The sequence below is a fragment of the Haliotis cracherodii genome, unplaced genomic scaffold (assembly GCF_022045235.1).
Source record: "Haliotis cracherodii isolate W230 unplaced genomic scaffold, xgHalCrac1.p SCAF_6, whole genome shotgun sequence".
NCBI lineage: Eukaryota > Metazoa > Mollusca > Gastropoda > Lepetellida > Haliotidae > Haliotis > Haliotis cracherodii.
In genome coordinates, this window is record NW_027266319.1 from 59,378,333 (window position 1) to 59,403,786 (window position 25,454).

The following is a 25,454-nucleotide window of genomic DNA, read 5'->3' on the forward strand; positions in this document are numbered from 1 at the left end:
GCCCGCATGTTAACAGAAATCTGCGGGCCACTGCAACTTGATAGCACGTTTCTTGTTTTTGACGTCATCCTACACAATATAGTGTCGAATAACGAATTATGTACCATGTGAAATATGTGAGGTGGGTGTTGGAAAATTCAAAATGGCTGTTACTGACGGTATACGGTCTCATATTAGGTTAGTAACAATCATCTTGGATTTTTACTGACGGTATACGGGCTCATGTGGGGTCAGTAGTTGGTCAATCTCACTTTGAGGCATAATTAGTACACATACAGGGTGTTTGTTTTGAATATACCTCTTATGATGGTACATGGTACACATAGGTGTTAGTATAGACGTTTTTCAACCTCGAGCATAATGTCGCCCTTTTCACTGCCTACAACGTGAGCACGTAGCCGTGGGGGTCAAATGTTTTGTCATGACATGGTTCCCCTCAAACACATTTTATATAGTGTTAATAACAGGTGATATCATCACCAAACTACACCAAATAGTTTTGCCATCCCAATACTGATACATTGTTTGTGTTCATCATGATAAATTCTTCCAATGTATGTATAAGTCATAAAACAATCAGAAATAGCGACGATGAACACTCTCCATAATCCTAAAAAATCTCTGTTTAAAGCAGAGTCGATTCCGACTATATCATGAACATAAACACATTAACGGCATCCGAAACCCTCCATCAGTAACACAAGTGAAATACTGTTAACACCGGCAATAAACCAAACTCATTCACTGACCTAAGTCATGCGAATTCCCTTAGGAAATTCCATAAGTATGTTTAACTGTTCCGAGAGCACTTTCGTAAATAGTCGACCACAATCAAACAAATAGAAAAAAAAGATTTTCTTCACGAAAAGGAATAGATAATAAGAATACATGCTTCATAGCTTTTAGTGCCTCGAACGTCAGAACATAGAATTTTGTCATCGATAACAAATCCTTGTAACATTTGTAACCATTGTGTTTAAAATGTGTATTGGATGATGATAAAAACCAACAGTAAATGAAGTCTGTATACATCATTGCCTCAAGGCGATTTCATGTAGAAATTGGTCCAATGTCCCCATGGCAACGCTTTTACAAACATCGAATCAGTTCTTCATTTAAGTTTTAATCTATATTGAGTGAGCATGTCAAATTATGCAAGAATGTAAAATAAGTTGAATTAGTACAATTTGATTTAGATACCTTTATTTAATCTTTAACTAAGTTGTAGAGAGTTTTTGACGCTGTGAATTGCTTCTCTTCGAACAAAGGCTACCCAAACCGACACTGGTGGTAAACAAGGTTAGACAAGCATTTTTTTAAATATTGATTTGCGTGTATGTGTCGCTACTGATAACGATAGGTGCAGTACTTGATTTGAAATTATAGCGAGCATCTACATGAATATAATCCCGTTACTGCTATTGTGTCATTGTTATTCTTAATGGAAGATGTGCTCTTAATGAACATGTAAAATTTACTTTTCATTTATGCATGGAAGATCCATTTGCGTATCCAAAACTTCACTTTGAACATTAGGCCACGGAAAGTAAAATAAATGTTTCTCATCGCCGTCCGTGTAATTTGTACAAATAAATGCGTAAATAAAGAGACAAAACCCTTTTCCATATCCAATAGAAATCTCTGCGTGAAACCAGAGTCGACAGTACGATTCCGACTATATCATGAACAAGTGTTTATGAATAACTATCAAATATTGATGATACCAGGTGTTCCCAAAAAGGTGAGCGTATCCTGCCCGACCGGCTGAACCCGTCACAAACACATGCAAAACATAAAATGTGAGCGATCTTCTTTCCAGTTATTGTCCTGACCTCTTTGTTACATAAGCGCCAATACAAAGAAAATTGTAAAGACCAGTAACATTGGTAACATAAAAGACAACCAGCATTTTCTACAAATTAATAGTGTTTACAATAATTTACATACACATATCCTGTAAATACTTTAAGGCACAAATCTAATATGATGGTGTTGATCAGAGAATGTAATTTAATACAAAACACATCAAATGTCTCTCTGCATTGTCTCTAAGCTGCTCAGTGACCAAAAATGCTTCTTCCCCCTTTCCCTGATGTCAAAAAGTAGTAAAAAATTTCTCGTGACGAATTCTTTTCAGTGATGAAAAACATTTTATTTTTTCATTGCCTTACACAACTGCACTATAGAGACTGACGCTGAAGACGTATCTCATATCAAGGACAGAACGCCATGTGCGTTTCCTTTAGAGCCAGAAAGATGTCTAGCTCTGTGATGTCCTGGTATATATACACTCTACTTTCCTTCACTTTTATCAGTAGATCCTTTCAGACAGCACCAATCACGAAACGTAAATTTCTTTTTCGACATGCCCATTTCGATGGCAGACTTGTACAGAACTGGACGGATGTTCGTACTACATCCAGTGTGTGGGAATGCGCTGATATTTGCGCTGCAGATAGCAACTGTATGTCAGTATGCTTTAAGCCGACGTCACAAGAGTGCGTCATGTACGAGAGGATGGTTTCAACCACAGATGCCTTCACCCTATTCCCTTCTGCAACTGTGTTTGGTAAGTCTGCTGTACTTATATGTATATCTACTGTTCACAATTACGAAGGAATATTTGGCTCGAGTCCCATTACAGGGTAAGCAAGTTTGATTAAAGTAATTCAAATCCCAATTTGTCCTCTCGTCTTCTCAACTCTCATGATGTATCTTAAGCTCGCCGTTAACGACAGAAAGTTCAGTCTTATCACATTTATTGCACCTCATCGACTTATAAGAAGAGACGTGACTTGCCTTTATTATAAGGTTTCCTGTATGGTGCAACTGTTTAACCCATCAGTGTTTGGACGTACCACTGACTAAGCCAAACAAAGACGCGTTCGGAGATCGAAAAAACTGGCATATTACACGAAGAATCGAACACCATCATTTATGAAAGCAACGTGATTACTGCAAAGACAATTGACGTTCACTTACTCGAAGTTCGGCCCTTGTGCAAAGTGATATTCAACGTGATATAGCATAGAGAAAACTCTCTTATCGAGATACTGACATCTCAAGTACAATAATCTAATTTCTGTATTTGTGGATTAGGTAACCTCCTAAATGAAATTATGAATTTAAAAATTTACTAATAAGATACAATTTTGTACAAGTTCAGCTCTCTGCCCAAGTGGATACAGTGGTGTGGGAAGACGATGCATCAAGGTTGTCACGCAGAAGATGAACATGGACTCCGCAAGAGCACACTGTAAAGATGACAATGCTGATTTGATTCACCTTGGGAGTCAGGCGAGGATTGATGAATTTCGGTACTTCATGGAGGCGAATGGTAAACAAACAATTAGTGCACAATCGAAAGTTATTTAAATTTTACTTAAGTACATGAGTTTGAATACACTTCTTAGTTGATTATAGAGTTTTATGCCAAAAATTGCAATATTACTGCTACAGCGAATCTCCGATAGCCCTGTTCATCGTATTTCTGAAACAAAGTTATCTTGATGTTTATATCTGTAAACATCTCAAAATATGAAGGGATATTGCTGCCTACCAAAGAAAAGTTATTCCGGAAATGTAGTAATCAAAACAATTTCACTTGAGAAAGTATTCTCCGCATTAAACAAGGTTTCAGTGTAAATTAAATAACCTGGTTATGGCCTGACAATTAAATAACCGCGTCTAGATCAAACAAAGCAATGGTTGATAACAAAAGTATCAAGCAATGCCGTCGGGATACTATAATGACACACAACCGACCACTGTGATCATACTTCCCAATCCTCACCATAATCACCAAGTCTTGTTTTCTAATACAGGGGAAGGTTGGGTATATTACAGTTTACCAGTTTTCTTGAATCAATAAAAGCTACAAAAATATCTCCATAATCATATGAAATCTCTACTACAAACAGATTCCGACTATATCATCCGTTGCTATTCATGAATCATTATCAAAACGTGATGATGCTTGGTGTTCTCGAAAAGGTACCACCGGTGGCACCCGTCTTGTACACATGCAAAGGCAAGGCAATTGTTCATGTGAAACAAACAATTGATCTTTGATTTCTACATTTCACAACCTTTGAGATAGAATCAACCATGGTATATCTATTTAAGATTCAAAAGAGATTAATACAACACTTGCTTTCAAGTTATTTCATGAGGGTTAAAACATTCAAGGCCTCAGTACATCTTTCATAACGTTTTATGGCAGACATGTGGAGGATAAACATAAGTGACAAAAATGATGTCCGATACAATTCAGTATTTTGACTTATGCCATATGTTGCGGTGTTTTTTCAGGTGAACCATTGACCTGCCTTTACATGTTTTTGTGACGGGTGCCATGAACGGGACAGAACGCTTTCATCCTTTTCGCGAGCATCTAGCATAGTCATAGTCATTCATGAAACATGCTTACAATTATTATCATATGATTTTGAGAATAGTTTATAAGCTTTTATCTCGGAGGGAACGTTTGTTTTGAGCAGTAGTGTACATGTTTTTCACAGACTATTTATTCGTCAGACTCTTGCTTATTGCGGAGGGGTGTGGGTGTGGGTGTGGATGTGGGTGTGGATGTGGGAATGCGTGTAGCTGTGGGTGTGGGTGTGGTTGTGGTTGTGGGTGAGGGTGAGGGTGTGGGTGTGGGTGAGGGTGAGGGTGTAAGTGAGGTTGTGGGTGTGGGTGTGGGTCTGGTGGGTGTTGGTGAGGGTGTGGGTGAGGGTGTTGTTGTGGGTGTGGGTGTGGGTGTGGGTGTGGGTGTCATTACTTCCCTTGTGTTTTTGTTGGTAGTATATGAAATATTAAAAGGGATGTTGAACCCAACTCACTCTCTTTCCTTAAAACCATACCATACTGTTTTTCACAAAATTTATGACTAAACAATTACTTAAAAACTCCCACTAACGTTGGTCATTCCAGGAGATGAACCTGACAATAGCTTCTACTGGTGTGGAGCGTCACATGTCAATAATGGCCTGTGGCAGTGGAGCAGTGGAATGACATTTTCATCCAACTCAGATCTCTGGTGCCCCCATGAACCAAGTAAACCCTCTGAGGAGTGCACGGCTACAAAAGCTCCAGCGTTCATCTGCCTGTATGACCTTCACTGTTACTCAGCCCAAAAGTTTGTGTGCGAGATTCAGTTCTGACTTCTATCACGTTTTGTCGAGAACAACTTACTGATCAAATAACGTGTAAATATTTTACAAACATTGCATGACATTCAGAAAGTTCTGACTGAAAAGCTTTAGTCTAATACTTTGGCCTTGAGAATAAACTGTGAAATCGTCCGGGTAAACACATGTACCAGACTAATGATTCATGTTGCCTTATCCGTCAAAGCCGAACGCCGTTTACCTTAAATTTGAACCACCAGTTAATCGTTTGGATTAAGAAATTACTGATTTTTGAAAATATTCTGTTTACTCTTTGCTCATAATAGAAATAATATACATGACATAGCAAATACAGTAATTTTGTTGTAACTGTCGTAAAATGCTGGTATTTGATGTTAGTCTCATTTATAACGTCTTGGTCCATCATTCGGAATATATAGGGGCTGTCGGGTAGCCTAGTGGTTAAAGCGTTCGCTCATCACGCCGAAGACCCGGGTTCGATTCCCGACATGGGTACAATGTGTGAAGCCCATTTCTGGTGTCCCCCGCCGTGATATCGCTGGAATATTGCTAAAAGCGGCGTAAAACATACTCACTCACTCACTCATTCGGAATAGTGGTGTATTAGTTTTTAGATCAGTCAAAAAGTAAATGTCACAGATAATCAAACTTCATGAATAGTTCCAGTTCGAATTTGCTATGTATTTGTCACTTTATACTCATCATTTCTCGCTCGATGTGGTGTAATTTAGCTGTGCTGTTTGACATCTTCACAAACAATACACTGTAGATATCTTATGAACTAAGACTGAGAATTGAGAAAGTGCTTTTTTCTGTTGTGTTCATCTACACAGTTCATATGACCACATCTTCAAACGATTCTTTTATGCCGATTGGCTGAATGGATAGTCACTTGATCTGATACTTGGAGTTTACACACCTGTGCATCGAGTCATGTTTATATTTTTGTTCTCTTTCCTGTTCGTATTCTGTTAGCTTTTTTTTAGATTTGATAAATCCCAAATATTGTTTGTCAATTTCTTCAGAGAATAAAATTATGCTGATGTTGACATATTTTTAGCTTATGTTGTATATTTGCAAAGAACTATTTTGTTTTGCGTAACTGAGTGTGGGAAACTTATGTGATCGAGAGCTGGCAAACACCGACAAATTAACATTGTTGCAATCTTCTTCTGCGAAACCAAAGAACTTTAATGTAAGCAATCATTATTAACATATTTTTGGGCGAGACCAGTAAACTAGAAATTGGAAAAACTATAAGAATTGAACGTGAGTTTGAATGGGTTCAGGTGGGAACGATTTAAAAGAAATGGTTAAACCAGTGCTTTTAAATCATTAACACTTCAATGAACCAATCCAAACAAGTGCTTATAAATCGTTTACACATCAGTGAACCCATCCAAACTGACGTTCAATGTTTGGTGCAATATTTTGATAAATACACCACTTTGTACACCAACTGATATGTTGATAATGTAAAAGGTTTGTGAGTAAAGACTCCCCCAAACTGCAAATTGTCAGAAGGCCTGTCTTCCTGGCAATAAACCCGGGTACTCTCCCAATGTCCGTCAACAGATTGGTAGGCGACAACCCAAAGGCACCGAGAACAAAAAGAAGTTGGACAACCTGGTACTTGGGATGCAAGCATGACATTTCGAAAGCGGGGTCTGCATATTTGCCATGTTTTTCCTGAAACTTGTCAATCACATTGGTGTCAAAAGGGACAGAAAGTTCAATGATATAAATGATTTCATTGGCTTTATGAAATAGGACAAGATCAGGTTTGTTTGCCTGGATAGGTCTGTGGCTGTGTACGGGCCTATTCCAAAGAATGTTGTATTTATCATTTTCCAAGATGCCCTCCACATATCTTGGGTCGTACCATGGATGGACCTTTGTGTCAAAACCACAAGCATGGTGATGACGGTAATAAAATGATCGAGCTACTCCATCATGGCACTTAAGATATTATTCACAGATTAAAATTTAAAAAATGCAGCAAAGAGGGTATAGGTGATCCTGGCACTATCAGGCTGGTTAGGCTCATCACCAGCTTAGGGCCCTTGCCCTCGCAACACTGCCTACAAAAACAAACTCTGCAATCAGTAACATGCAATAAAATCCTACACTCATCTGACCAATGAATCCGACGCTAGGAACTTACATTCCGACCCTGCACCACATCAGACGTTCACAGACATACTGAACAACAAATGTTCCTGTGACATTGAATGAGATTTAATGCAAAGTTACGTTTTCACCAAATCTGAAACAATTTCGGTTTGCAACAGATAAAAGACTCCTGTAAGTGTTCAAATGGTTTAATTTGCCATACTGACTTCAGAAAATGCATGATTTCATAAAACAACCTATGAACATGCCAAAATGTCAATTTACAAAACAACAGCGTGTGTGTCCACCTCTGGTTGCGATGCTAGCAACACATCTTCGTCCCATGGAATTGACCAGGCCATATCTGCTGGAGCATATTTCGAAGTTCCTGGAGTGTCTGTGGACCACGTGGTTGACGACGAAGGCACCATTCCATTTCATGCCACATGTGCTCGATTGGTGAGAGATCAGGGGAGCGAGCCGGTCAGGGGATGACATTCATGTTGTTTTGTTTAGGGGAATCCTGAACAAGTGAAGCAATATGGGGCCGGGCATTGTCATGTTGAAAGTTAATGCCTGGGCCATGGCGACGCAAAAACGGTAGAACAACAGGGCCGATGATCTCGTCGTGGTAGCGCTGTCCATTAAGATTTCCCTCTACCACTATCAAACGGGTCCTCTGTCTTACTGAAATCCCTCCCCATACCATAACGCTGCCGCCCCCGAACCGATCTTCTTCCATGACACAATGATTGACGTAACGTTCACCTCGACGTCGTACATTCGAATCCGTCCATCGCTGTGGCTGAGGTGAAAACGAGACTCGTCAGTGAAGAGAACTTGTCTCCACTGCACGGCCGTCCAGCGTAGACGCTGTCTGCACCACTGTAGACGTGCTTGAGGGTGGTTTCCTGTCAAAATAGGACGTCTGGCAGGTCTTCTGGCGACGATCCCTGCACATCTGAGGCGACGACGTAAGGTTTGTGAAGATATTCGTGGAAGGCCAGGGATGCTTCTTACAGTCATTGTTGCTGGCTGGAATCGATTTCGTCGGTTTGTTGTTCGAATCCAGTTGTCTTGTCGTTTATTGGCTATGCGTGGCCTGCCACTCCGAGGATTGTCTCTGACTGCATTCGTCTGTAGCCAACATTGCCATAAACACCAAATGGTGTTTCTGTGGACGTTAAACTGTTTTGCAACATCGCATGGACTCAATCCTGCTTCAAGCATACCAATGGCTCACAGACGCTCATTGACAGGTATGGCATTTCGTAATGTTGAATAATTGCGTAATTTTGTTGTTTTTCTGAGTGGTTGTTGTCAGCACGATGCTAAACAATGCACATGGAATCCCGTTAACTCACATGTTTTTATACCCATTCTTGGGTAGTGAAATGCATGGGGCTTGCATAAAATTCAACTTTTGCATGGAATGCATGCTTTTCTGTAGCAGTTGTGTTTTTGTGACTTGATTCCATACATGTACTACAATATTGAAACCCAAATTTACTTGTTTGAAAAATACACAAAAATATTGGTATCACAGGAACTTTTGTTGTTGAGTATAGGTTGGCTGGGTGAGGTGAGGGCTTGCTGTAGGTCATGTAGATTTCAGTAAGGATAGGAGAGAGTGGGGATCCCATGGGTAGGCCGTGTATCTGTTGATAGTACTCGTCGCCTCAGGTGGATCAGGTAGAGGAGATACAGGCGGTGGTGAGGGAGACGATAGATTCAGTGGATAGGCTAGTTCCAAGAGGAGTTTCAGTGATGCGACGGCGGAGAATTTGCAGAGTGTCATCTATGGATACGTTGGTGAAGAGGTCTACAACGTCGTAACTGATGATCTTACGTAGGTGAAACATCCAGCCCAATCAACACCAGAATGAAAGAGCACAAAACATCCACCATTAAATCCGACAGTAAATCAGCCATCTCGGACCATAACAACAACTGTCCTGATCACAACATAAACCTGGGACAAAGTCCAAATCCTCTCCAACAACCTCCATGATTTCACTAAAAAACCTAACAGAAGCAATCCACATTCGCCGCCAAAAGCCATCAATCAACAGAGATCAAGGCTATTTCATCCCATTCGCCTACTATGAACTCGTCAAGCAATAATCACGTATCCTGTTTGGCTTCATGTCCCATTGGCTTCCACCTGTGTGTTCTCTGTCCATCGTGTTGTGACAGTATTATCCCCTTGTTGTCAACACCTTACCTATGTTATCCCACTTATGTATGCAATTTTTGTTACTGTTAATCCTCTACAGCTAATCCTCCACCTACTATATATATTCTGTACTAAGCCCCTCATTTAAAAGAGCCAAAAGATAATAACCTAGAAATTAATCTCCATTTCACAATGGAAGAACTACTCCACGTCCTACAAAATAGGAAAAAGGGCACAGCCCCAGGCTTAGACCTTACTTCATACCAGATAATTAAACAACTACCACCCAAACTACTCCAAACTCTTCTGAAACTCTATAACCTCATATATCTAAACGGACAGGTCCCATCACCTTGGAAACAAGCCCTGGTCATACCAATCCCCAAACCCAATAAACCAGCTGACCAGGCTAATTCATACAGAGCAATCTCCCTAACTTCTAACTTATGCAAAGTAATGGAATCAATGGCCAAAAACAGGTTACAACACTACTTAGAACAAAACAACATAATAAATCCAGACCAAAGCGGTTTCACTCCTGGACGCTCAACCTTAGATAACCTCGCCCGACTAGAGCAGGACATTAAAACAGGCCAACTTAACAAACAATATACTACAGGCATCTTTCTAGACTGCTCCAAAGCATGGTTTGGCATAACGGGCTAATACAAAAACTACAAAAAATAGGACTTAAAGGTCAAATAATTAACTACATCCAAAGTTTCCTAACAAACCGCAAAATCACCGTGGGCATAGACCAAACGCTATCGGACCAATGTCCCTTAGAAAATGGCACTCGCCAGGGCAGCATCCTAAGCCCAACACTCTTCAATATTATGATTAACGATCTATTCGAGGGACTATCCCCCAAAGTAAACACATCAAAATTCGCGGATGATGGAGCCCTCTGGATCCGCACTAAAAGCATTAAAATGGCCCAAAACTTACTACAAAAATCTCTAAATAAAATACAAAAATGGGCTGACAAATGGGGCTTCTCCCTAAACTCAGAAAAAAACACAGGAATAGTATTTAAACACAAAAATATGCAACCCGCCACCCTAAACCTCCAACTAAACAACAAACCAATCAAATTCCAAAAACAAACCAAATTCTTAGGATTAATCTTCGATGAACATCTCACCTGGGATGCTCACATTAAAAACCTTGTAACCAGATGCAGCAAAGACCTAAACACGTTAAGATGCCTAACCGGCTCCAACTGGGGGGCCTCTAAAAACACCCTCCTCTCACTCTATATATCACTAATTAGGTCCAAACTAGACTATGGCAGTGCCATTTACGACACCTTAAACAACTCTCTCATTCAAAAACTAGACTCAATCCAGTATCAGGCCCTAAAACTAATCACACGAACTCAACATGGCACCTCTTCCACCTCACTCCAGGCCTTAACAGGAGAAATGCCACTTAAACTACGTAGGGAACAACTTACCCTAAACTTCTGGGCCGCGTCCCAATCAAACCCACTAATCGAAAACTTAATAAAACAAAATATTAGCCCTAGAAACCAAGCCCTAGCCCGGAAACATCCACTACTTACTCCAATTTCCCAAAGAATAACCAATTACCTAAACGAACACAAAATAAATAATCTTAAACAAAACAATAAATCATCCAATATCTTCACTCCAAAACTTAAAATACCAAAAATAGACACAATACTAGCCGATACACTAAATAAACAGACCGATCCTAACATCGCTAAAACCACCACACTAGCATACATACATGAAAATTGGCCAAATTGGTGTCACATATACACAGACGGATCCTCAGATCCGATCTCAAAACACACAGGTTTCGGAGTCCACATCGCACAACCAACCAAAGACACACAATCTTACCGACTCCCAAATAACCAATCCATATTCACGGCCGAACTAATGGGCATGGCCTCAGCACTACACAATCAGCAATCTAAAAAACACCAAAAAATCCTCATCCTAACCGACTCCCTCAGTGGACTACAAGCCCTCAAAAATAAAAACACTAAAAACCGCCCCAAACTAATAAATCAAATACTCAATAGCTCAAACAACTTAACTAAGGTAGGTAAACAAATAGAGTTCATTTGGATCCCCGCCCACGTAGGAATCTTTGGAAATGAAAAGGCAGATAAAGCAGCAAAATTATCCCTTAAACTCCCAGAAATAAGCTTAAACTTACCCAGCTCAAAATCAGAAATCAAAAGTGTCACTAAACAAAAAATTAACAAAAAATGGCAAAATATATACCAAAACTCAAATAGCCAAATCAGGAAAGTACTCAAAAAAACCCTAAATAAACCCAAAATACTACACCCATCCAAAAAAATCGACAGAATAATTACCAAACTACAAACAGGCCACACCAAACTAAATAATCACCGTAAAATAGCTAAACTACACACAACAGGAAACTGCCCACATTGCAAACAACAAGAAACACCAGAACACGTACTCATTCACTGCACACACTACCAAACACACCGAACAACACTACAGACCACCCTCAATCTTAAAACCGGACTTACACTAGAATCAATCCTAAATCCACAAATTAAATTAGAAAAATTCAAAGCCTTAGGCATATACCTAATAAAAACAGGACTAATTAGTCGCATTTAAACCCCAAATAAAATATTAAAACCAAAACTACCTTATTTGATAACCACCCAACACACACAGCTCCCTTAGTTCGTCCCCCACCCACTCTTGGCATTCTTTCCAAATCTCAAAATTTCAAAATTACTATATAAGTAACCCCTAAAGCCCCCTCCTGGGTTGCACAAACTCACTTTTCCCCTTTTTGGAAACACATTAAATGGCCTGGCCGGGCCCGTGTGCGACATACGCTTGCAGTCGGAAAGCGCACGTTAAATCTCCAATATAAGTAAGTAAGTAACCCTCATTTAGTCTTGCTTGACAACGGTATAAGGATCTATACCAAAACTTCGGAAAAAGTGCACAGCCCGGGATTAGACCTAACTTCTTACCAAATAATTAAAAAACTCCCCCTAAAGCTACTCCAGGCACTACTCAAACTATACAATCTCATCTACCTAAACGGACAGGTTCCTACTCCCTGGAAACAGGCCCTAGTCATACCAATCCCTAAACCTAATAAACCAGCTAATCAAGCTAACTCATATAGACCAATATCCCTAACTTCAAACTTATGTAAAGTAATGGAATCAATGGCTAAAAATAGATTACAACATTACTTCACCCAGAATAACATCATAAACCCAGATCAAAGCGGTTTCACTCCTGGCCGCTCAACCCTAGATAACCTCGCCCGACTAGAACAAGATATTGAGACAGGACAACTAAATAAACAATATACCACAGACATCTTCTTAGACTTCTCTAAAGCTTTCGACATGGTATGGCACGATGGGCTAATACAAAAACTTAAAAAAATAGGACTCAAAGGTCAGATAATAAACTCCATCCAGGACTTCCTAAACAATCGTAATATAACCGTGGGTATAGACCAAACTCTATCGGACCAATGTCCCCTAGAAAATGGCAATCAGCAGGGCAGTATCCTCAGCCCCACCCTCTTCAATATAATGATAAACGATCTATTCGAGGGCCTATCCCCTAAAGTAAACACATCAAAATTCGCGGATGATGGAGCCATCTGGATCCGCACTAAAAGCATGAAAATGGTCCACAATTTACTCCAAAAATCTCTCAATAAAATACAACAATGGGCTGACAAATGGGGCTTCTCCCTTAACTCAGAAAAAACAACAGGAATAGTATTCAAACATAAAAACATGAAACCTGCCTCCCCAATCCTCCAGCCAAACAATCAAACAATCAAATTTCAAAAACAAACCAAATTCTTAGGACTTATTTTCGATAAAGGTCTCACCTGGGATGCTCACATCCAAAACCTAACAACTAAATGCAGTAAAGACCTAAACACCCTAAGATGCCTAACTGGCTCTAACTGGGGAGCCTCCAAAGATACCCTCCTCTCTCTCTACATATCACTAATTAGATCAAAACTAGACTACGGCTGCGACATATACAACACCCTAAACAACTCTCTATCTAAAAAAGTTGACTCAATACAATATCAGGCTCTCAAACTAATTACACGCACCCAACATGGCACCTCCTACACCTCACTTCAGGCCTTAACAGGAGAAATGCCACTTAGTCTACGCAGGGAACAGCTAAGCTTAAACTTCTGGGCCGCATCCCAATCAAACCCTCTCATCCAAAACTTAATAAACCAAAACATCAGTGCCGGGCCCGTGTGCGAAATACGCATCAGACGGAAAGCGCACATTAAATCTCCAAAGTAAGTAAGTAAGTAAGTTCGCTTTTCACAGTATTGAACAATTTGTTATCAATACAATTGTGTCTACACAGTATGTTATTAGAGAATACACCCACCATGGTAGTATATTTACATTCACAGGGTGTTGGTATGGAATACATCTGCCATGGTAGTATATATGTACACAAACAGTGCGTTAGTATAGAATACACCCGCCATGGTAGTATATTTACATTCACAGGGTGTTGGTATAGAATACACCCGCCATGGTAGTATATATGTACACATACAGGGTGTTAGTATTGAATATACCTGTTATGCTAGCATATGTACGCATAGAGGGTGTAAGTATAGATTCTACCATGAATTTGGAATTTACTCGATTCTGATTGGTTAATCAGAGGCTATTAAATCCCAATAAACCCCCTCTGATTGAAACAGGTGGTTTAACGGACGCTTCACCGCGGAAGCTATTATTCATAGAATAGTACTAGTTTCAGTCATTGTCGGTAGGCATATTTAAATAATTATATCTACAATTACAGGTTACAAAATGCACAGATGCGGTTACAACAATATTCAAAGGATGTGTGGCAATACATTTCGTGCAGAAAAACACGACAGAAATCGACAAAGGGAATGTATTTACGTTTTGGAGACAACAGAGAGCTTGGAATTTTAGCGCTTTCCTATATACGACTGTGACGTCATATCTTTTGCGTCACAATGAGCGACATGACGTCATAACGGTGACGTGCGATGTAGAGCGAAAGCCTTGCAAAGCTTGCTTTATTTTCTTTAGGGATGCCCACCTCATGTCATGTTACCAAGTTACCGTGCTTATATGCTTTCAGTACCTGTCATATGTTCGAGTGAAGTATACCGGTGTAAACAAACAGCTTGAGTATATACAGCAACATATTGTGTTCGGTGATTCCGTAATTCAGATCGATAACCCACTCAAAACAACCCATGCCGCTTCACTCAGTATATTTGCTAACACGAAAGAGTTCGCATTTTATTTAGTTATGGTAGAATGGAGATAAACATACTGTGTTTTCAGTTTAGAGCCAGGTTACCTGTAGATTTAACCGAGCTAAATTTAACATTTGAAACCTCACGCTGGGCGTTCGGTCCCAAATTTAATTTAACGGGGTTAAATCTACAGGTAACCTAGCTCTACATTGAAAACACAGTATGTTAATCTCCTGAATAGACCAGCCATGGTAGCATAGTATAAGGGTAACGCTATTTTTCAGGGCATTATCATTTGCAGAAGCCCGAGGTCTTCCATTAACTGCCCGACGAAGGAGGGCAGTTGAAAAGACCGGGGGCTTCTGCAAATGATAATGCCCTGAAAAATAGCGTTACCGTTATTATAGCTACATTGGGTGGAATTGGTTATCGAATAAAAAGAGACAACAATATCGGTTTGGAAACATTTACTACAATCGACAGCAATGTCACTGACCACCTTGTACAAATATGGAAACGTCATAGAATAAACCAGATGACGACACTATTGAACTAGACGTCGCCTATCCCTTTCCTATGACGTCAGCTAACAACGGGTGTGATAATGGCCCGTCGTCAAGCAATATGAGGGCATTATCAAGTTACATAGGCCTGCTCATTTTTGATGACGTGCGGGCGGTTTAATGATGATTCTATCCATTTTACCTATGATATTAGTCATGAGCCGAGATCAATATTTTCCTGCTAACCTAATATTACTCCATATGCGGCAACTTAAGACACCATAACGACTTTATAATGCCGAAAAGTTTACACTATTAGGTATCTTTGTTGCACATGTCATGTCAAAAATGAAAACTTGATACTTACAACCGGTATAAACGACAGGAGCAGTATGTATGTTTCCGTTACAACGCTTTAATGTAAACATAAACGTTAACAATGGAATATATAATGCACTAAATGTGAACGTTTAAATAACTATAACTGAAATGGACAGAATTATTTTTAAAATGCCCGCATGTTAACAGAAATCTGCGGGCCACTGCAACTTGATAGCACGTTTCTTGTTTTTGACGTCATCCTACACAATATAGTGTCGAATAACGAATTATGTACCATGTGAAATATGTGAGGTGGGTGTTGGAAAATTCAAAATGGCTGTTACTGACGGTATACGGTCTCATATTAGGTTAGTAACAATCATCTTGGATTTTTACTGACTGTATACGGGCTCATGTGGGGTCAGTAGTTGGTCAATCTCACTTTGAGGCATAATTAGTACACATACAGGGTGTTTGTTTTGAATATACCTCTTATGATGGTACATATACACACATAGGGTGTTAGTATAGACGTTTTTCAACCTCGAGCATAATGTCGCCCTTTTCACTGCCTACAACGTGAGCACGTAGCCGTGGGGGTCAAATGTTTTGTCGTGACATGGTTCCCCTCAAACACATTTTATAAAGTGTAAATAACAGGTGATATCATCACCAAACTACTCCAACTAGTTTTGCCATCCCAATACTGATACATTGTTTGTGTTCATCATGATAAATCCTTCCAATGCATGTATAAGTCATAAAACAATCAGAAATAGCGACGATGAACACTCTCCATAATCCTAAGAAATCATCTGTTTAAAGCAGAGTCGATTCCGACTATATCATGAACATAAACACATTAACGGCATCCGAAACCCTCCATCAGTAACACAAGTGAAATACTGTTAACACCGGCAATAAACCAAACTCATTCACTGACCTAAGTCATGCGAATTCCCTTAGGAAATTCCATAAGTATGTTTAAATGTCCCGAGAGCACTTTCGTAAATAGTCGACCACAATCAAGCAAATAGAAAAAAAAGATTTTCTTCACGAAAAGTAATAGATAATAAGAATACATGCTTCATAGCTTTTAGTGCCTCGAACGTCAGAACATAGAATTTTGTCATCGATAACAAATCCTTGTAACATTTGTAACCATTGTGTTTAAAATGTGTATTGGATGATGATAAAAACCAACAGTAAATAAAGTCTGTATACATCATTGCCTCAAGCCGATTTCATGTAGAAATTGGTCCAATGTCCCCATGGCAACGTTTTTACAAACATCGAAACAGTTGTTCATTTAAGTTTTAATCTATATTGAGTGAGCATGTCAAATTATGCAAGAATGTAAAATAAGTTGAATTAGTACAATTTGATTTAGATACCTTTATTTAATCTTTAACAAAGTTGTAGAGAGTTTTTGACGCTGTGAATTGCTTCTCTTCGAACAAAGGCTACCCAAACCGACACTGGTGGTAAACAAGGTTAGACAAGCATTTTTTTAAATATTGATTTGCGTGTATGCGTCGCTACTGATAACGATAGGTGCAGTACTTGATTTGAAATTATAGCGAGCATCTACATGAATATAATCCCGTTACTGCTATTGTGTCATTGCTATTCTTAATGGAAGATGTGCTCTTAATGAACATGTAAAATTTACTTTTCATTTATGCATGGAAGATCCATTTGCGTATCCAAAACTTCACTTTGAACATTAGGCCACGGAAAGTAAAATAAATGTTTCTCATCGCCGTCCGTGTAATTTGTACAAAGAAATGCGTAAATAAGGCGACAAAACCCTTTTCCATATCCAATAGAAATCTCTGCGTGAAACCAGAGTCGACAGTACGATTCCGACTATATCATGAACAAGTGTTTATGAATAACTATCAAATATTGATGATACCAGGTGTTCCCAAAAAGGTGAGCGTATCCTGCCCCACCGGCTGAACCCGTCACAAACACATGCAAAACATAAAATGTGAGCGATCTTCTTTTCAGTTATTGTCCTGACCTCTTTGTCACATAATCGCAAATACAAAGAAAATGTAAAGACCAGTAACATTGGTTACATAAAATACAACCAGCATTTTCTATAAATTCATAGTGTTTACAATTATTTACATAAACATATCCTGAAAATACTTTAAGGCACAAATATACTGAACCGCAAAAGAAACGTGCCCATGGATAGATATATGAGAAGCCTTATTTGTCCAAACACTGTAAACATACTTTGAGATATATTATAAAGATGAAACTTAGCAAAATTGATCATCAAGGTTGAAAATAAAGTATCAAATGTTCTTAAAGTGAAATACAACACTAGTCTCTGAGAAAATGGCATCACAGGTCAGAATCTCCAAGAAAATGTAAAGACCAGTAACATTTGTTACATAAAAGATAACCAGCATTTTCTACAAATAATTTACATACACATATCCTGAAATACTTTAAGGCACAAATCTAATATGATGGTGTTGATCAGAGAATGTAATTTAATACAAAACACATCATATTTCTCTCTGCATTGTCTCTAAGCTGCTCAGTGACCAAAAATGCTTCTTCCCCCTTTCCCTGATGTCAAAAGGTCGCCTCTAAAGTAGTAAAAAATGTCTCGTGACGAATTCTTTTCAGTGATGAAAAACATTTTATTTTTTCATGGCCTTACACAACTGCACTATAGAGACTGACGCTGAAGGCGTATCTCACATCAAGGACAGAACGCCATGTGCGTTTCCCTTAGAGCCAGAAAGATGTATAGTTCTGTGATGTACTGGTTTATATACACTCTAATTTCCTTCACTTTTATCAGTAAATCCTCCCAGACTGCACCAATCACGAAACGTAAATTTCTTTTTCGACATGCCCATTTCGATGGCAGACTTGTACAGAACTGGACGGATGTTCGTACTACATCCAGTGTGTGGGAATGCGCTGATATTTGCGCTGCAGATAGCAACTGTATGTCAGTATGCTTTAAGCCGACGTCACAAGATCTAGAGTGCGTCATGTACGAGAGGATGGTTTCAACCACAGATGCCTTCACCCTATTCCCTTCTGCAACTGTGTTTGGTAAGTCTGCTGTACTTATATGTATATCTACTGTTCACAATAACGAAGGAGTATGTGGCTCGAGTCACATTACAGGGTAAGCAAGTTTGATTAAAGTAATTCAAATCCCAATTTGTCCCCTCGTCTTCTCAACTCTCACGATGTATGTTAAGCTCGCCTGTTACGACATAAATTGTAATAAAAGGGTAAATTGTAATACTTGCAGCAAATTGTAATTATTTTGACGTAAATTGTAATAACAACGTAAATTGTAATAAAATTTGATGTAAATTGTAATAATGTCAACTTGCGGTAAAATGTAATTACTTTTTACGTAAATTGTAATAACCTTATAAGTTTAGTATCAAAGGCATTAAATGACTAGAGCCTATCCTTGTCAGGGTTGGTACAGGGTTTATCGTACAATCGTCATGTGAGAACTTTTTCAAAACTTGATATATCGAACATTGTTGTATATATATAAACTCACTGGAGTGTTATTTCTGTAGGTTAAGTACGTGGTTATCAACACAAAAATATATGTTTGGGATGCTTTCCTTGCATTTAAAGTGTGTGAGCAGTAGTTGAAAAGAGCGATTCAGCATGGAACCAAATTTGGAATGGTGTAAAACAGTTGTTACATAGTTTAAGAAATATCATCTGAAGACATATATTGCAGTCTCAAATTTAGAAGTTTTAACTGAATTTCAGACAAAAAGTGATATGGGTAGGCAATTAGAACTACGTAAAAAAATCGGAGCAAAATATAATTTCAAATTGACTTTTTGGTAAGTCACCAGTCATTTCATTGGAATTTTAAGAGAGTATGTTATTACAGTGCTTGATGTTAGCCCAAGTTACTTTAATCCTCTTTGAGGTTATGTTTTCAGGGGATTATTGTACGTATATATTTCGTATCAAGGTTTCTTGGGGCAATCCACCAACGATTGTCGAGTTAAATGATCTTCAAGTACGTTTCAAGGTCAAAGAGAAAATTTACTTTAGTGACAAACATATTTTCATTATAAATTTTCAATTCCTTTCTATTTGGATACAAGCAGATATATTTCAGCAATTGATTGCAAGAAATTTATGATAATTCGTATACTCTTTGAAACTGTACAAGAGTTATCCGAAGATACCGGATGTTATTTGTGTATGCACAGGATCTGTCAACTCATTTGTTGCATTTGAATTCTTCGTCACAATAAAATGAATTATATAAATATGATTACATTCCCTCGTTTGTTTCAAGAAAAGGATCATGTACTCCTTATCAACTCGTATAGCGTTACCACTGCAAATCGACACACTGGTTGACCAGCCTGTGTTTGTACCCTTCGTCATCACTCGTTCAGTCGTGTCGAACTGGTCAACGTACTGTTGAAGCAAGTCATGCAAAAAACGTCTTGAATAGCCTGATAAGAGTATTGAACAATATGTCACAATGAAGTTATTTGTCGAATATACGGTTGTGTAACCCATCATTTTGAACCCGAAGATGGATCTTTCAGTCATTTAAATTTATCAATGTTGACACCACCCTTTAATGACGATTGTACGATAAAGCCTATACCAACCATCCCTAACTTAACAGTTTTGTACGTTTGTCATCATACACAGTATTTCTTGAATTGTACATGTGAAACGCAAGCTCAACTGACAAAGATCATTTCTAGTCAATTGGCGTCTTGGACACTACGGCAGTAAGGTTATTACAATTCACGTAAGAATTTATTACATTTTACGGCAAGTAGAGACTATTACAATTTGCGTCAAATATTATTACAATTTACGTCAAAATTATTACAATTTGCTGCAAGTATTACAATTTACCTTTTTATTACTATTTACGTCGTAACATCACCGTTAACGACAGAAAGGTCAGTCTCATCACATTTATTGCACCTCATCGACTTATAAGAAGAGGCGTGACTTGCCTTTATTATAAGGTTTCCTGTATGGTGCAACTGTTTAACCCATCACTGTTTGTACGTACCAGTGACTAAGCCAAACAAAGGCGCGTTCGGAGATCGAAATAACTGGCATATAATCTAATCATATATAGTACAATAATCTAATTTCTGTATTTGTGGATTAGGTAACCTCCTAAATGAAATTATGAATTTAAAAATTTACTAATAAGATACAATTTTGTACAATTTCAGCTCTCTGCCCAAGTGGATACAGTGGTGTGGGAAGACGATGCATCAAGGTTGTCACTCAGAAGATGAACATGGACTCCGCAAGAGCACACTGTAAAGATGACAATGCTGATTTGATTCACCTTGGGAGTCAGGCGAGGATTGATGAATTTCGGTACTTCATGGAGGCGAATGGTAAACAAACAATTAGTGCACAATCGAAAGTTATTTAAATTTTACTTAAGTACATGAGTTTGAATACACTTCTTAGTTGATTATAGAGTTTTATGCCAAAAATTGCAACATTACTGCTACAGCGAATCCCCGATAGCCCTGCTCATCGTATTTCTGAAACAAGTTATCTTGATGTTTATATCTGTAAACATCTCAAAATATGAAGGGATATTACTGCCTACCAAAGAAAAGTTATTCCGGAAATGTAGTAATCAAAACAATTTCACTTGAGAAAGTATTCTCCGCATTAAACAAGGTTTCAGTGTAAATTAAATAACCTGGTTGTGGCCTGACAACTAAATAACCGCGTCTAGATCAAACAAAGCAATGGTTGATAACAAAAGTATCAAGCAATGCCGTCGGGATACTATAATGACACACAATCGACCACTGTGATCATACTTCCCAATCCTCACCATAATCACCAAGTCTTGTTTTCTAATACAGGGGAAGGTTGGGTATATTACAGTTTACCAGTTTTCTTGAATCAATAAAAGCTACAAAAATATCTCCATAATCATATGAAATCTCTACTACAAACAGATTCCGACTATATCATCCGCAGCTATTCATGAATCATTATCAAAACGTGATGATGCTTGGTGTTCTCGAAAAGGTACCATCGGTGGCACCCATCCTGAACACATGCAAGGGCAAGGCAATTGTTCATGTGAAACAAACAATTGATCTTTGATTTCTACATTTCACAACCTTTGAGATATAATCAACCATGGTATATCTATTTAAGATTCAAAAGAGATTCACACAACACTTGCTTTCAAGTTATTTCATGAGAGTTAAAACATTCAAGGCCTCAGTACATCTTTCATAACGTTTTATGGCAGACATGTGGAGGATAAACATAAGTGACATAAATGATGTCCGATACAATTCAGTATCTTGACTTATGCCATATGTTGCGGTGTTTTTTCAGGTGAACCATTGACCTGCCTTTACATGTTTTTTGTGACGGGTGCCATGAACGGGACAGAACACTTTCATCCTTTTCGCGAGCATCTAGCATAGTCATAGTCATTCATGAAACATGCTTACAATTATTATCATATGATTTTGAGAATAGTTTTGAAGCTTTTATCTAGGAGGGAACGTTTGTTTTGAGCAGTAGTGTACATGTTTTTCACAGACTATTTATTCGTCAGACTCTTGCTTATTGCGGAGGGGTTTGGGTGTGGGTGTCGATGTGGGTGTGGATGTGGGAATGCGTGTAGGTGTGAGTGTGGGTGTGGGTGTGGTTGTGGTTGTGGTTGTGGGTGAGGGTGTGGGTGTGGGTGAGGGTGTAAGTGAGGTTGTGGGTGTGGGTGTGGGTCTGGTGGGTGTTGGTGTGGGTGTGGGTGTGAGTGAGGGTGTTGTTGTGGGTGTGGGTGTGGGTGTGGGTGTCATTACTTCCCTTGTGTTTTTGTTGGTAGTATATGAAATATTAAAAGGGATGTTGAACCCAACTCACTCTCTTTCCTTAAAACCATACCATACTGTTTTTCACAAAATTTATGACTAAACAATTACTTAAAAACTCACACTAACGTTGGTCATTCCAGGAGATGAACCTGACAATAGCTTCTACTGGTGTGGAGCGTCACATGTCAATGGCCTGTGGCAGTGGATCAGTGGAATGACATTCTCATCCAACTCAGATCTCTGGTGCCCCCATGAACCAAGTAATCCCTCTGAGGAGTGCACGGCTACAAAAGCTCCAGCGTTCATCTGCCTGTATGACCTTCACTGTTACTCTGACCAAAAGTTTGTGTGCGAGATTCAGTTCTGACTTCTATCACGTTTTGTCGAGAACAACTTTCTGATCAAATAACGTATAAATATTTTACAAACATTGCATGACATTCAGAAGGTTCTGACTGAAAAGCTTTAGTCTAATACTTTGGCCTTGAGAATAAACTGTGAAATCGTCCGGGTAAACACATGTACCAGACTAATGATTCATGTTGCCTTATCCGTCAAAGCCGAACGCCGTTAACCTTAAATTTAAACCACCAGTTAATCGTTTGGATTAAGAAATTACTGATTTTTGAAAATATTCTGTTTACTCTTTGCTCATAATAGAAATAATATACATGACATAGCGAATACAGTAATTTTGTTGTCACTGTCGTAAAATGCTGGTATTTGATGTTAGTCTCATTTATAACGTCTTGGTTCATCATTCGGAATATATAGGGGCTGTCGGGTAGCCTAGTGGTTAAAGCGTTCGCTCATCACGCCGAAGACCCGGGTTCGATTCCCGACATGGGTACAATGTGTGAAACCCATTTCTGGTGTCCCCCGCCGTGATATCGCTGGAATATTGCTAAAAGCGGCGTAAAACATACTCACTCACTCACTCATTCGGAATAGTGGTGTATTAGTTTTTAGATCAGTCAAAAAGTAAATGTCACAGATAATCAAACTTCATGAATAGTTCCAGTTCGAATTTGCTATGTATTTGTCACTTTATACTCATCATTTCTCGCTCGATGTGGTGTAATTTAGCTGTGCTGTTTGACATCTTCACAAACAATACACTGTAGTCACGATGCAAGATATCTTATGAACTAAGACTGAGAATTGAGAAAGTGCTTTTTTCTGTTGTGTTCATTTACACAGTTCATATGACCACATCTTCAAACGATTCTTTTATGCCGATTGGCTGAATGGATAGTCACTTGATCTGATACTTGGAGTTTACACACCTGTGCATCGAGTCATGTTTATATTTTTGTTCTCTTTCCTGTTCGTATTCTGTTAGCTTTTTTTTAGATTTGATAAATCCCAAATATTGTTTGTCAATTTCTTCAGAGAATAAAATTATGCTGATGTTGACATATTTTTAGCTTATGTTGTATATTTGCAAAGAACTATTTTGTTTTGCGTAACTGAGTGTGGGAAACTTATGTGATCGAGAGCTGGCAAACACCGACAAATTAACATTGTTGCAATGTTCTTCCGCGAAACCAAAGAACTTTAATGTAAGCAATCATTATTAACATATTTTTGGGCGAGACCAGTAAACTAGAAAGTGCAAAAACTATAAGAATTGAACGTGAGTTTGAATGGGTTCATTGAGGTGGGAACGATTTAAAAGAAATGGTTAAACCAGTGCTTTTAAATCATTAACACTTCAATGAACCAATCCAAACAAGTGCTTATAAATCGTTTACACATCAGTGAACCCATCCAAACTGACGTTCAATGTTTGGTGCAATATTTTGATAAATACACCACTTTGTACACCAACTGATACGTTGATAATGTAAAAGGTTTGTGAGTAAAGACTCCCCCAAACTGCAAATTGTCAGAAGGCCTGTCTTCCTGGCAACGAACCCGGGTACTCTCCCAATGTCCGTCAACAGATTGGTAGGCGACAACCCAAAGGCACCGAGAACAAAAAGAAGTTGGACAACTTGGTACTTGGGATGCAAGCATGACATTTCGAAAGCAGGGTCTGCATATTTGCCATGTTTTTCCTGAATCTTGTCAATCACATTAGTGTCAAAAGGGACAGAAAGTTCAATAATATAAATGATTTCATTGGCTTTATGAAAAAGGACAAGATCAGGTTTGTTTGCCTGGATAGATCTGTGGCTGTGTACGGGCCTATTCCAAAGAATGTTGTATTTATCATTTTCCAAGATGCCCTCCACATATCTTGGGTCGTACCATGGATGGACCTTTGTGTCGAAACCACAAGCATGGTGAAGACGGTAATAAAATGATCGAGCTACTCCATCATGTCGCTTAAGATATTATTTACAGATTAAAATTTAAAAAAATGCAGCAAAGAGGGTATGTGTGATCCTGGCACTATCAGGCTGGTTAGGCTCATCACCAGCTCAGGGCCCTTGCCCTCGCAACACTGCCTACAAAAACAAACTCTGCAATCAGTAACATGCAATAAAATCCTACACTCATCTGACCAAAGAATCCGACGCTAGGAACTTACATTCCGACCCTGCACCACATCAGACGTTCACAGACATACTGAACAACAAATGTTCCTGTGATATTGAATGAGATTTAATGCAAAGTTACGTTTTCACCAAATCTGAAACAATTTCGGTTTGCAACAGATAAAAGACTCCTGTAAGTGTTCAAATGGTTTAATTTGCCATACTGACTTCAGAAAATGCATGATTTCATAAAACAACCTATGAACATGACAAAATGTCAATTTACAAATCAACAGCGTGTGTGTCCACCTCTGGTTGCGATGCTAGCAACACATCTTCGTCCCATGGAATTGGAGCATGTTTCGAAGCTCCTGGAGTGTCTGTGGACCACGTGGTTGACGACGAAGGCACCATTCCATTTCATGCCAAATGTGCTCGATTGGTGAGAGATCAGGGGAGCGACCCCGTCAGGGATGACATTCATGTTGTTTTGTTGAAGGGAATCCTGAACAAGTCAAGCAATAAGGGGCCGGGCATTGTCATGTTGAAAGTTAATGCCTGGGCCATGGCGACGC

At 38.9% G+C, this 25,454-nt stretch overlaps 2 protein-coding genes across 2 annotated transcripts; both read left to right on the forward strand.

Moving 5' to 3' along the window:
• The first annotated feature begins 2,256 nt into the window (after positions 1-2,256).
• Positions 2,257-5,162, forward strand: LOC139446131 (snaclec subunit B-like). Its single transcript, XM_071227429.1, has 3 exons — positions 2,257-2,569; positions 3,167-3,337; positions 4,933-5,162. Exons 1-3 carry the CDS (start codon positions 2,257-2,259, stop codon positions 5,160-5,162), a joined length of 714 nt encoding a protein of 237 aa, XP_071083530.1.
• A 13,142-nt stretch (positions 5,163-18,304) lies between these two features.
• LOC139444728 (C-type lectin lectoxin-Lio3-like) lies at positions 18,305-22,763 on the forward strand. Its single transcript, XM_071225659.1, has 3 exons — positions 18,305-18,623; positions 20,771-20,941; positions 22,537-22,763. Exons 1-3 carry the CDS (start codon positions 18,305-18,307, stop codon positions 22,761-22,763), a joined length of 717 nt encoding a protein of 238 aa, XP_071081760.1.
• Positions 22,764-25,454: the final 2,691 nt, after the last annotated feature.